Source organism: Myripristis murdjan, chromosome 14 (genome assembly GCF_902150065.1).
Source record: "Myripristis murdjan chromosome 14, fMyrMur1.1, whole genome shotgun sequence".
NCBI classification, from domain to species: domain Eukaryota; kingdom Metazoa; phylum Chordata; class Actinopteri; order Holocentriformes; family Holocentridae; genus Myripristis; species Myripristis murdjan.
In genome coordinates this window covers 32064610-32079362 of record NC_043993.1, presented here as the reverse complement: position 1 = coordinate 32079362, position 14753 = coordinate 32064610, and the positions used below count along the sequence as shown (strand labels likewise).

The 14753-nt window shown below is 43.3% G+C and overlaps 1 protein-coding gene across 2 annotated transcripts in view; it reads right to left on the bottom strand.

Annotated features, from left to right (window-relative positions):
• Positions 1 to 744: 744 nt before the first annotated feature.
• tmem132e (transmembrane protein 132E) overlaps positions 745 to 14753 on the bottom strand; it is a 436525-nt gene continuing 422516 nt past the window's right edge. For both annotated transcript variants that reach the window (XM_030068902.1, XM_030068901.1), the window contains exons 8-9: positions 11516 to 11710; positions 745 to 3821 (exon numbers count right to left, since the gene is read on the bottom strand). In XM_030068902.1, the coding sequence (XP_029924762.1) occupies positions 2751 to 3821; positions 11516 to 11710 (1266 nt within the window). In that variant the 3' untranslated portion in view covers positions 745 to 2750. The remainder of the gene's footprint in view (positions 3822 to 11515; positions 11711 to 14753) is intronic.

The following is a 14753-nucleotide window of genomic DNA, read 5'->3' as shown; positions in this document are numbered from 1 at the left end:
CCTTAAAGCCCCAATCCAGGATTTGCGGATATATCAGTTATGGGTCTATGTACATATATTACTGAGAGGTATGACCTACTGATGTCAAATAATTTCTTGGCAACTTTCAGAGACATTGCAGCCCATTTCGCTCCAATATGTACAAACAATGTAAGAAAATCATTTCCACTTTCAGATTTGAATTAAAACACGCTTATCAGTCTCTGCGTAAGGAGCTCGGGTAGCGAATGAAACGGAAAATGCGTCTTCGATCCGATGAATTCATCCTATGCAAAGCTGGTTTTTGTACAACACTAGTACCACAAGGGAAGCAAATCTGGATTGGGTCTTTAATAAGGCCATAGGGACTAAAGACCAGGTAAGAGCAAAAAAATGCTGAATATTTTGACCATTGGTTTTGAGCATCAAGCTAATTCTCATATTCACCACAGAGAGAGACGAGGTGACATCAGTTCTCTCACAGCATCACCAACATCAGTCAGTTAACATAAAAGAAAAATCCAAGCCCTTAGATGTAGCACAGAAATATGGAGGGGAAGTGATACTGAAACAAATTTTCATCTTGCGGTTGCTTCATTAAGTCCTGAAAAGAACTCACTTCATCATAAGATTAGAATTAAAATAACATCATTCAAATGTTAGCTCCCTCCAGTACTTAACGGCGTACAGACGCAGGGCAACTGCAATTAAAAATACTATTACATCTGCGATCATGCTCCCAGTTACTGCGCATTTGCTCACTTGCGATGTTTTGGTTGAAATCATGACTTGAAATATTCTGCTTCCTCTCACTTCATTCTGTTTTTTCTTTTTCTTTTTTCTTTTTTTGAAATGTTTAAAACTCACGTCAGTACACCTTAAAAAGCTCAACACACCAACAACAATCATATCCTCTGCAAAACCCCATCTGCAAATGACATCCACCGGCTTCAAGTGTTTGCAATCATCTCGATTTGCATGATAACCAGTAGCCCTGCTGTCAGAGTTTATAATTCATCAAATCCAGTCAGCGTCCTGAGATACTTAAAACTTTTGCATGGTGTCGCCACCACACCCATGGCATCCACACAGTTTGTGTGTCAGTAGCAGTACTGCTGATTTTTGTAATAGTAAGAGCTACTAGTCTCTGGCCCTGTCGCTGATATAGACACGACAAAGCATATTTGTGACCTTTATGTTCATGTTCACTCAAACAGATAAAACAAAATAGCGACTACATACATAACACGCTGTGTATGATGAACTGCATGACAACATGGGATGGCAATGCTTTCAATGGTGGAGCAACTCGATCATTATTCAGTAATCTTTTCTCTTTCTTTTTTTGGTTGGGAATTCCTGCAGATTTTAGAATCGCGGTGTAAATGTTTCCATCTACATTACAAATTATGATTAATTTCCCAGAATAGAAGCGGCTGAAGGCCAGCTGAACTTGTCGAGGGGGAATAAATCATCAAAAGATGAGATAAATTAAATTCTGATACGTTTCAAATCTTCTTCTGTTCTATAGTCAAATGTAATACCATTTTGTTGGAAAGCCAGGGCGTAGCAAGAGGCGCTCTGCTGTCGCCGTGAGGCAATAAACGTTTCAAGACCTCGACAGCTTCCCACTGTTCTTGCCTGTGACGATTAACTTGTTGAATGCTGGAGGCGACTTCAGCTGGATACGGTATATACATATACTAGGGAGGGATGTATGCATGTATGTAGGCCTGACATGGCATGCGAGTAATGCATGGTAACATATTTACTTTAGTAATGTGTATGAATGATTACATAATTACAATACAAACATTTACAAATTTGGGAAAAAAAGATTCTGATTGTGCCTCAAGATCCCCTTACATGCAAAGAATGCTGGAGATCTTCACACTATACAAGCTCTTCTCTTTTCATACTACATGTCTGAGACCAGCCGTAGTATTTTACATAGTTGCTCTTACTACACTGTCTCTAGCCATAGTGAGAAAACAGGGTGTCTGCGCTGATATAATAACTAGTGAGCTGTGACCATTTTATAAGGCATTAGATTTGTTCAGGACCAGAAGGACTAGTAGTAGGGCACTGCTTTTGACTACCTATGAAATGTAGAAAAATGTAAGGAATGAACTTGAATACAAATCATGAGTGTGCTGCACCAAGAACAACAATGAAGAAAGTTTTGCCATTAAAAGAATGTTTTTCCTACTTTGGCAAAAAGAAAATGATTTCGTAACATAGCTTTTCATGAGTCTTTGACAGTTATTTGTTCATCAAAGGCCTCTTTGTTTGGAGTTGGTACAGTACTTAAGAGTTCTGATAACCCAGCAAAAAACAGAGCCAATACCAGACTTCTTCCACACTCCTGTCCATATCAGGCTTACTATCCCAATCCCCAAAGTGAGAGAGCAGAAGGACTTCTCAAATCTGGGCATAGCACAGTGCTTCCCATTGAAACATATTTTGCACAGCCTTTCTCTTCTCTTCCAACAGGGAAGGAAAATCTACCAAAAGCCATTTTTTTCCTGCCGATTGAGATCATCTGGTCAAGTCTTTGGCTTTCCTTGCATTCATTTATGCCATTCTGAAAAGTGTGAGCGTGTATGGGATAACAGCACTGTGCAAACTAAATGAAACAAACCCTAACCAAAACAATAGTTGGCCTTCTTGTTTGTGAAAAATTATCTTTCACTTAAGTGAAAAAAGAGAAAAATAGAAAGGAACGTTTATTTAGAAAGCTGAGAGTGGTGCTTCACGCTGCACCTCTTATCTCAGGCTATTTCTTTTATTCTGCGCATGTAATCATGCAGTTCCTCGGGGTCTTGGAAACCCATATCCTGGCACACCCACTGAATGTCCTCCTCATCTGCTATGGGGATGGAGTTGTAGGGCAGGTCCTCTGTGGGCAGGGTGGTAAAGGTGGTAAACTTGACCCTCTTGCGCTTGGAGGTGGGTGAACTGGCCTCCTCGCCGTTCTCCTTTGTGGAGCCCCCAGAGCTGCCGTCACCCCGCCCATGTACCTGGCTCTGGACGCTGGTCTGGGAGCTGCCACTGCTGTGGTGGTCCCCGTGGCAGCAAGTCTGTACGCCTTCCAGAGGGTTACTGGGACTTTCCACCTGTTGTGGTGAAAGATCACACTGGGCCCTCAGCGGCTGGCCGTTTCCCAGGAACACCCAGTGGTGGGAGTGGTCCATGTTGGCCTGGCCCTCAGGCGGGATCCGCTTGTGGCGGTATTTAAGGACAAAGACGATGCAGTTGATGAGAAAGACTAGGATGGCCAAGCAGAAGACCCCCAGTAGAGCGTACATGCCGATCTCCAGGTCGGTCATGTTTCGAGACGAGTGCATCAAGTCATTGTCGTCATCTTCTTCACTCACAGTTGTACTCTCTTGGTTGCTGCTGGTGGGGAAGTTGGTATAATCTATGGGAACGCTGGCGGGCTGCTCATTAGATGTCTCGTAAATTCTTCCACCGACGTTGGAATCGATGATCGGTCGCCTGGTGACAGAGGCCAGCTCGATTTCGCCCTCGGTGTTTGCCTCTTCCTCAGAGTCTTCCTCCGGGCCAAAGCGGACTTTCACGAAAACAGCAGCAGAGGCAATGACGCTTTTGCGCTTGGTCTTCTGGCAAGCCTCACAGATGGTCATTTCGACACGCACGGCCTCACCAGATCCCTCCCCTTCTGCCACCACCACAGGCCAGCGCTGCTGAGGCTCCTGGGATACCGACACGAGCTTGTCATCGAGCGTGGAGGCGTTCAGGTTGTAGTCTTTGGGGTCAAAGTAGGTCAGAGGGGCAGCGGTGTTGTCGCTGAAATACATCCAGATGGACAAACTGGCCTCCTGTCAAGACAAAAAGAAGGAAACACAGCTTGGTTGATATCAAAATAAAACTAAATGAACAGCATACATCATATAGACAGACACATACATCATAAAAGCATGATTGCATGTGCTTAAAGGACCATACCAATAATTCTGCATGTTTCCAGTAGGTTAATATCTAAAGAACATATATACTCAATGTTCCTGCTAATCTTTTCACAAAGCAAGCAGTCATATTTTTAGAACTCTGATGTCATTTTTTTTTTTTTTTATCCTGAAGCCATTATTTTAGCTTTCCATTCATTCCACGATGATAGATCCACATTAGGTTCCCTAAAAGCATTATAAGGTGGGTGTTTCAATCAAAAATTTAAATTTGAAAATCAAAAGATTGCCCACATGATTTGGAAAATGGGTTGTTGCAATGGAAAATGAGGTGGAAACTGTAGTAATTGGGCCAAACATTCAAAACCACTGGTATATTCCTATAAAAGCCCAAATCCCCCTTGTGCCTGAACCTTGATTTTTTTAGTGATGTTCTCGACATTTTAGAAATCATGCCATTTCCTGTGGGTATGGCCAGTCGCGAGCTAGCTTTGGTTACTGAGGTGAAGCTGGTGCCCACAGTGATGGTAAGTCATAGCAACAGCATTGAGGAAAGCAGCAAAGAACAAACAAACTAAAGCTAAATGTACTCGACACAAGCCTCCTTCAAAAACACAGTGAACATCAGCATTGTTTTTTAATTATTCACTGCCTGTGTTTGCCATCTGCTTTTTAAAGTCTGTTTTGTATCGCAGCCTCAGGCTAGATGTGGTATCAAGGCAGCCGGCTCATCAGTATGAGTGACAAATTTCGGGGTGAGAACTTGACCAGCTGAATGGGAGGAAGGCCGGACTAACATAACACTTCCTACCTAGAGGACAAAAGTTACATATGGTGGTTTGAAATTTTTTGGGGAACGCATGCTGAACATTTTCTTCAAATTAAGAGAAGCTCTTCGGGTCTCCAGAGATCTGTGTCACTGCCTTGTGTTTATACCTCTCAAAAGAATATTTCAATGGTTCAGATCCCATTCTTTTCACGGCGTTGCCTGTGATTTGAATATCTGTGCCCAATTGAGCCTTTGAAGTTCTGGACTTGCTCCAATCCCTAAATCTCCGGAGCGTCTCTGAGCATCAGCAGTACCCTCTGCTCAGTACAAGCCTCGACACGCACACAGACGGCCTGCCTCTGATGTGCACACCAGCAAACCACTTTAAAGCAAGGAGGAGGAAGGGGTGGCAGGAATAACTGTCGTCCTGTAGGCAAAAACACAGCGGTGCTCTACAGGATGGAGAGATAAGGCGCATGCAGCGGCATGTAATGAGGAAGACGTGAGCCCTGGTCTCTCTCTGGACCGTGTCACATGTTTCCCATCGTTATGTATTTTCTGTATTTCCTATCACACTCCACTGTATGCTGGAGCTGAAAGTGGCTAAACAATCATCTTTGAAAAACAGAGCCACCTCAGTGACAGCGGCAGTGCCCACGCTGTGGTTGCCGTTTCTGACCGCACTCTTAGCTCTTGCAGCTTGCGGAGACACCAGCGAACACGTATTACTAAAGCTGACAAAGGAGGAGAAAAAAAAAATGTTTTGCAGGGTCTTCATTTTCCGAGAAGAGATGCATATCGAAAATTCCATCTCTGAGGCCCCTTCTCAGAATAAAACCCTTCAGTCCGGTCTGTGGGAACACTTCTGGGTTGCAAAGCTATTCCACCAGGAGCTAGGCCTCAATCATCTTGGCGTGTCAGGATGAAGGCAGCCTTTGATATGCATGATTTAAATAATACATTGAATATGGCATGCCTGTTCTTATGAGCCTACTCTGGTGCGGAAGGGCTGATGCAGAAAAAAGGCAAAGTGGGGGCGTCGTGACACCAACAAAAAAATGTTCAGCGACTGGCGCATTCTGTGCTATGCTGATCCGACGCAGGAAGCTTAATGGCATGCATGTGTTGACTGTGGGTGAAATGATTAGAGTAAACAGAGGACTTTTCTTCTACTTAGAGATTATTTTAGGTATTTTTTTTTGTCTTAATTAGATCAGAGAGAGTGGATAAGAGAGGAATGGCATGCTGCACCTTTGTCCAGTGAACCACCGGGACGCCCCGAACCGAAACCCTGTGCTTCAAAAGGACTACTGGGGTTTGAAAAAATTATGAGGCATTTGTGCACTTTTCTCAGCATATTTAATACACCTTAGCACAGCGAACCGTAAGCACACCCTTCCCGCCAGTTAATGTAATCTGTGTATTTCCATAAAGCAAAGTGTGTAGGACGGAGCTAGCAAAAACATCACACCCACCTGCCCGTCTTTGATTTGTACTTTAGAGCAACAGCAAATTAATGACGACATAAATTCAGCATAAACAGCTTGGCTTATAAAAAATGTATATGCAGAATAATACTGTTCTAGAAATATTCCTCTGAGGGTAAATGTGCATTAACTTCAATTGTAAGTGTAATAATACTGTTTGGTTTAATAAAGCGAAGCCTTATTTATTTATTAACTTAGGAAATAATGGTGGGTAAGTAAGAAGATACTTTGGAGCTTTGAGCAGAACTTTGATTTCAGCTCCCACGTTACTGGACGTGCTTGTGCAGACTGTTCCACCTGGGATGATTTTTTTTTTTCCTCCATTGTACGCAGCAGAAAGACACATAAAAGAACAAGAAAATGCATCACGCATTTCATTCTAATCAACATGGAAAGTCATGTAGCCTTTGAAGAGTAACTCAACTTCTGGTGCACTGCCCCCTAGAGGCTGAAACTTTCAGACATGACGCGGCAGCAGCTACTCTGCCTCTGACAACTGCTGTCACATCACTGACTGGGTGTGGCACTGAAATACAACGTGTTTGAAAGTGTCAGCCACTAGAGGGCAGTGCAGCAGAGGTGTTCTGCCTCATGTGAATTCATGCTAAGTCTCTCTTTAGGTTTAACTAAACTTACGACTTCTGTCCATCATGTTAACAAAACTGAAGAGAGTGGGTTACTAGGAGGGTAATTAGGAAAACAAATAATGTCAGAATGCCTAAATGCTGTCGACAGCGCAGGCTTGGGCATCAAAACAAAACCTGGCCAGTGACGCTTCCAGGGAAAAGTTAGTGCGCTGAAGACAGTTAAAACTTCTGGTGTAAATAGTTGCAAGCACAACGATTAACAGGCAGGACTTTCATTGCAGCCATGATGGCCCCTCAGTTTGGCCTCATGCCCGTCAAGATGTGTTTATGCAGGCGTAGGCCCTGTTTTGAGCTAATATGTGCCTGCAAAACAATATCCAATATGTCATATACTGACATTTTGATTTTTGAAGTGATAAGATATCCTAGGATGACTTGCTTTTTTACCACTATGTTACCAGAATAACAGAAACATGAGATCATAAAGACATGACTCAGCTTAGCCTACCATAAAAGCAAAAAGAGTACATAACACTGGACAGATCAATGACGCCTACACAATATGCTGCCACATACTGACTACACAAGCTTACTGAGCCTGTGATAAACTCTAGGCTTTAATTCCTAGCTGATTCCAAGTTGATATTCACATACATAGAGGGGGAAAAAAAATGAGTGATTTACTAATAATTTCACTATCTTGTGAGTGTTGATGCATTTTAAATCAAATGTATTTGAAATGAAAGCATGAAAAAAGCATGAAAGCATGAAAACTCTGTCTCCGTTAGTGTTAATTACTTAAAGAATGGCGCACATCAGTCACATTAAGTTAAAAGCGTGTGAGTCTTCAAAGTGTTTAGTAAGACACAGAAGACACTGTTCAGGACAATGTCGTAAACTCCCTCTATTCGCACTGAAAGTGATAAAAAAGAATATATAACATAATTTTTTTTATAAACGTCAGCGTTCTGGCCAAAACTTTGCAGGGGGAGTCACTTCTTGGCAGCAAGTTACTTTTTGGCACGACAGGGTTTATGTTTCAGATATTCTTCATCAGCGGGTGCCCGTCGATCCATCCCGAGACTTCACCTCACAGCTGAGGCTTACAAATGAGGAGGCATATTATTACTGAGCAAAATAATTAACTTTACAAATGAATACAGAGCTGCATACACAAACACAGACATAAAAATATGTGATTTGTCTGTGCATCATTGAAATTTTTGAACTGTGCTCCTAAAAAATTGATCTTAGGACACATGCATGAAAAAGTCGGCGTTAAGTTTGATAAATTACAGATCAAATAAAACAAGAAACTCAACACAGAATCAGACCTGTACACTACAGAGTGCTGAGAGAAGTGACAAGATATGAAATCAAATCAGGAAGGGGAGTTTAGGGGAATAAAACTTAGCGATTTTAATATGCAAAAGAAGCCTTTTGGAGCTTTTTGAGATTCAAATACAACAAGGAAAGACCAATAAAGCCTGATTATGTTTTGTATTGTTATTCTGAATCTGCACGTATGAATTAGCAGAAAATAGTAGCTCATATTTGTACTTAAGTACTTGAGCAAATTACAGGGTTTGAAATGTTGTATCAACCGGCTGCATCTGAATTGCCACCAGCCAAAACAGCATTAGGTAGGCCCGTTGTTAAAAATGGGTTTGACACAGTTTGTGATTGGAGTGCCCCGCTGCCAAATTTAAAATGCAGGATCGGAAATTGCACCGCATTTTTTAATAACTAAATGCATGGACGGGTCCCTTTACTTGGGACAACTGGACGACAACCGAACCTTGGGTTTCAATTTCAACTTGTTTTTTGCCGGCGACACCATGTGCAAACTACATTAATCTCAAACAATGAGAGGAGATGCTTTATATGAGATAGCTGCTTTCCGCCTGCAGGCCCGGGGCAGGTAAACATAAACAATGCAAAACAAAATACAATAGATTGAATAAGTCCGAAAACAAAGTCAACCCCACCAAGGTGAGACAAGATACCGTCTCCCTTTCCAGCCAGAACCCCCCTCTCAGCCTGAGACACACCCATTATTCAAATCCAACAGCCTTTATGGTCATTGTGCAAGTTGCACAACGAAATTTGGGGTCTGCACCTCTGTTTCTTCCATCATATGGTGTAAATACAGCCCTGCATAATAGTCTAGTCATTTTATGAAAAAACTTAGGACAAATTGCAAGAGAAGCAAACTCAACTGATTTTGTATCCTCAGTTTGTCCTGAGTGAGGGAAAAAAAGTCCCAAGGAATCCCATTGGTGGAAAGTTTTGAAAATCACCTATTTATGACCACATAATACCAAAAAACACTTTTTTTAACACACAGGTGAATGGGGTTCAAAATTTTACTTTCAGATATCACTATAAAAATTCACAAGTTGATTACACACACAAAGACAAGAAAAAAAGTCAATGACAAGTTCTTTGAATTATTCTGTTTACACATGCATATCACACATTATCTGATTTGATATGCGCTAATAAGGAATATAAGGAATAAATGCCAGAACAGACATTTAAACAGTGAATTAAAAGGTTCCTATATCTATAGTAACCTTTTAATTCACTGTTCTATAGTAAACCTTTTAATTCAAGGTTATAAATGCCCCACCTCAAAAAAACACTCTCCACTCTAAACCTCTCTCTCAGTCTGTATGTGTATGTGTGTGTGTGATCAGTGATGATGATTGGTGGTTGAGGGAGAGTTAACTGTGAGTGAACAGAATGTGGCAGCTCTGGAAATCTCATATCCAGCGAGCTAATGTGCTAATGTCAAACCATGGATTTTTTTCCCCCCTCTCCTAAATGAGACTCAATTTTCAAATGGAGTAAACAAGGCAAACGATGCACTTAGAGCAGCGCTATGAATGATAGGCGGGGCTGCTTTGTTTGTGTGTGTGTGTGTGTGCAGTTTTGCTATCGGAGACCCGTTCCTGACAGGAGCACAACAACAGAAGTATACGGAAAATGGTTTAAATATTTGCCATCTGTATTGAAAGTCTATATTTTGCACCAGTTTATGCCCCGAGGAGGAAACAGATGCGGTGATATTTACAGCCTGTATGGAGCGCCACTAATCAAGTTCACCTGCCAAGTTGGCTGCTAATGTCATGTTACTTGCCAGAGCTCATTTTTACCTGCCATTCATTTTTACTGGCAGGTGTTAATTTCAAACCCTGTGTACTTCCCACCACTGGTGACTGTTTGTATAATGTTATGCATTGCTTGTATATCACCAGAACGCCGACTTTAGCTGACCTAGCGGCCTGGGAAATCTGAAATGCCTAACGAGGATTATGCCCCACAACGTGTGAAAAATAAAATCATCCTGCACCCTGAAGTTAAATTCATTATCTCCGTGGCCTTTAAATCAGTTATTGTTTATTCGATGGCCTCGCTGCCCTGGCATCTGGCCTTTGTGCCCTCAGAAGCTTGACATCGCCGAAGCCCGAGTGGCCTTTTCCGCTAAAATGATGAAGTTCCACGCTCGGCTGCGTGTGTGTGCTTTTTGCCCTCCAGAATCAACAAGGTTTTACCAGAATTGAAGGGCTTGATTTTTGTCAAGTGGAAAAAAAAAAAAAAAAAAAAGCAGAATGCAAAGAGGCTTTGATTGTCCACCTGTCCTCTCTGTATAGTTTGTGGGTTTCATTCATTTCTGGAGAAATAGGGGACGTTCAGAAAAGTTTTCCTGTGAACCGGAATCAAATGGCTTGAAATAGCTCCAGTACTCCTCTGAGAGCTGTGCCGGCAGAGGGATTGGCTGCCTTTTATGGCCCAGCCTTGGAGAGCACTTAGGACAATACATTACAATAATTAAATTTCAAGGTGGCCAAGAAGCGGAAAGCAAGAAAAATTGGAATTTAATGCTGGCTTCTCTCTTACTGATGCTTGATGTGGTTGTCGTTGCATTTTTGGCAACCTGCGGGCCACTGAAAGGGCACAGCAGAGAACGAACACACAGGCACACACACACACACACACACTGAGACACACACTTCTCTCTAGGTGAAGCACACTTGCCAATTAATTCTTTGCAGAGAACTGCCGAGATTCTAACTCCCATGTTGCCACTGTCAAGACACGGTGGCTGAGAAAAAGCACACATTCCTCTCCCTCACCAGATGTCTTCTCGATCCAACTCGGGAGTCGTATTTTCATGGAAGACTTTTGCCAGCCTTGGCCAATAATGTGGCTATAATAAAACACTTTTTTTTTGTGTGTGTGTTAAAGCACTGCAACTGGGCTACTTGCTCGTTCGGCGCGGAGACGAGATCTGGCATCCTCGCTAATAACGCTGGCTGCAACTAAAGAGGTCTGGCTCCAAAATAATTTCATTACTCAAAAGTGAAACCAAAATGGCTATCCGAATCGGCCTGCTTGTCGATATTATAACCACTGAGAGTGATTTTGCAATTAAACTTTTTTTTTTTTTTTTTTTTTTTTTGCACTCTACAGGCAGAGATGGTGGAAGCTACTAAGTGCTTTTGGGAAGGCACAGGCGTTATTTTAACTATGATAAACCACCGCATCCATTAATTGTTCCTGTCTGCCCATGTGGCCGTTACAAGCTGCAATTACCCGCCACTTCCATACTTATTTGAATATGGAAAGTGGTGAGTGTTGAGTTAAAGCCCTTATCTTTAGTCGAAAAAAGCCCATTTTAATTCAAATAGACAAAAAAAAACAACAACTCGCAGCTGTGGCAATTCTTCGTCCTACATTGTGCGATAAACAACATCGTACCTGTTTGGGATTGGTGAGCGTCTGGAGGCCGGTTGCCTTGGCCACCATGGTGTGGCTGTTGCCGGGGCTGGGCTGCAGCGACAGGGTCAGGCCCGCGATGGCATGAACGCGAAGCTCCGTGATGGACACCTTGTCGTCGGTGACCGTGAACGGCGACTCTCCCAACACGGCGTCGACTGCCAGCGGAGACTCCACCTGGAAGGGAAAAGGACGGCCCTTTTATTGTTTTCTCGACATGACAGAGGGAACGTCATTTAACAAGAGGGTAGACAGCGGCTTTATTGTCTCGCTGAGGCCTATAAAGCGCCGCGAGAAAGCCAATTTTGGATCCGAGTGGCTTGTGCTGTCGTTCCATGTGTCCATGTGTCACTGCATCTGTACACGCTGGTGTAAAAAACAAACCACACACACACACACACCAAAAAAAAACAAAAAAAACAACACACACTCCAAGAGAAATCCGTCAGTTACCAGTCGCCACGGCGCAATCCACCACAATCTTTCAAAGTGATAGTTGGCGAGAACACTTGCGCCCATCAAAGTGCCACCGGTGATAACGCCAAAGCCATTGGAAGCCGGCCACCTCTTCGGCGTAATCCATGTCTTTGACGGGCCTTTACACCCGGCGCTTTGAACACTCCTCACTCAGAAAAGTCATAATTTCACCTTGCAACTGCAACCCGAGGTCGCGAGGGACTTGAACAAAGTGAAGAGCCGTTCAGTGAAGCGCCGGCCTTGCTCTTAGCAGTGAGACGGGGAAATCTTTTCTCACCTCTGCTCGAGCACGTTGAGAGTCGTGCCGGCGTGAAATAAAGCCTGGCGTGTGTGTGTGTGTGTGTGTGTGTGAATGTGTGTGTGTGTATGTGTGAGAGAGTGCGGTGGAGGATTTGGTGCTTTGACAGGCTCTCCCCAATCATCATCAAGTGAACCCTTCAAAAACAAACCCAGAAAAGCCAGTTAAAGACAAAGCTATCCTCTCAGATGACCTCGCTGACAAGCCTGCACGTCTGACTGTTTTGCGCTTTCATGTGACGCAACATCCACACGCCGGCGGACGCTAATCAAGCTGTAAATAAACCGATACGTTTCCTCACCTGAAGGCCTCCGACGCGTGTTAGAACATTATCACTGCCATTTTTTTTTTTTTTTTTTTTTTTTTTTTTTTGTTCGAGCTGCTTCCCTGATTCCCCGGCGTGTTTAAAAGGCATTACGTGTCCAATTTTTTTTTCTCCCCCCACCTCTCTCTCTCTGTCTTTGGCTCAGGCCGAGGCTTTGTCATGCAATTTCGTGCGATGTAATTTGTCATGTAGAGGAAAGAGCGGCTTGTGCCAAGTCATCTGCGGAAACAGATGCATCTGCAGGTGTCTGGTCTTATTAATTTGGTCTCAAAACATTACAATTTCTATTGTGCTCGGAATCATAACCCCCGCCAATACACACACACACACACACACAAACACACACATAATATACTCACACGCAGCGCATCAGCCTGCCAATCTCTCATTATTACAGCCCTTGTAGCCCTGGACTCTCACTCTGCTCCTTTCTGCCTCTCTGTTTTGGAAGGAAGGGCTCCATGGCGGAGTGATGATTTTCATTGCTCTTTTTTTCTTTACGAAATGAGCGGGATGGATGCTCAAGACACATATAGTCAAGCCATTTTATGAAAAAACCTAGGACAAATTGCAAGAGAAGCAAACGCAACTGATTTTGTATCCTCAGTTTGTCCTGAGTGAGGGGAAAAAAAGTCCCAAGGAATCCCACTGGTGGAAAGTTTTGAAAATCACCTACACTATATTACCAAAAGTATTCGCTCACCTGCCTTTACTCATACTATGAACTGAAGTGCCATCCCATTCCTAACCCATAGAGTTCAATATGATGTCGGTCCACCTTTTGCAGCTATTACAGCTTCAACTCTTCTGGGAAGACTGTCCACAAGGTTGAGGAGAGTGTTTATAGGAATTTTTGACCATTCTTCCAAAAGCGCATTGGTGAGGTCACACACTGATGTTGGTCGAGAAGGCCTGGCTCTCAGTCTCCGCTCTAATTCATCCCAAAGGTGTTCTATCGGGTTCAGGTCAGGACTCTGTGCAGGCCAGTCAAGTTCATCCACACCAGACTCTGTCATCCATGTCTTTATGGACCTTGCTTTGTGCACTGGTGCACAGTCATGTTGGAAGAGGAAGGGGCCCGCTCCAAACTGTTCCCACAAGGTTGGGAGCATGGAATTGTCCAAAATGTTTTGGTATCCTGAAGCATTCAAAGTTCCTTTCACTGGAACTAAGGGGCCAAGCCCAGCTCCTGAAAAACAACCCCACACCATAATTCCTCCTCCGCCAAATTTCACAGTCGGCACAATGCAGTCTGAAATGTACCGTTCTCCTGGCAACCTCCAAACCCAGACTCGTCCATCAGATTGCCAGATGGAAAAGCGTGATTCATCACTCCAGAGAACGCGTCTCCACTGCTCTAGAGGCCAGTGGCGGCGTGCTTTACACCATTGCATCCGACGCTTTGCATTGCACTTGGTGATGTGTGGCTTGGCTGCAGCTGCTCGGCCATGGAAACCCATTCCATGAAGCTCTCTGCGTACTGTACTTGGGCTAATCTGAAGGTCACATGAAGTTTGTAGCTCTGTAGCAATTGACTGTGCAGAAAGTCGGCGACCTCTTTGCACTATGCGCTTCAGCATCCGCTGACCCCTCTCCGTCACTTTACGTGGCCTACCACTTCGTGGCTGAGTTGCTGTTGTTCCCAAACGCTTCCATTTTGTTATAATAGAGCTGACAGTTGACTGTGGAATATTTAGGAGCGAGGAAATTTCACGACTGGATTTGTTGCACAGGTGGCATCCTATGACAGTTCCACGCTGGAATTCACTGAGCTCCTGAGAGCGGCCCATTCTTTCACAAATGTCTTGTTTCACAGTCTGCATGCCTGAGTGCTTGATTTTATACACCTGTGGCCAGGCCAAGTGATTAGGACACCTGATTCTGATCATTTGAATGGGTGAGCGAATACTTTTGGTAATATAGTGTATATATGACCAGATAATACCAAAAAATGCCCTTTTAAACACACAGGGGAAAGAGGTTCAAAATTTTACTTTCAGATATCACTATAAAAATTCACAAGTTGATTACACACACAAAGACAAGAAAAAAAGTCAATTACAAGTTCTTTGAATTATTCTGTTTACACATGCATATCAGAAATAAATGCCAGAACAGAT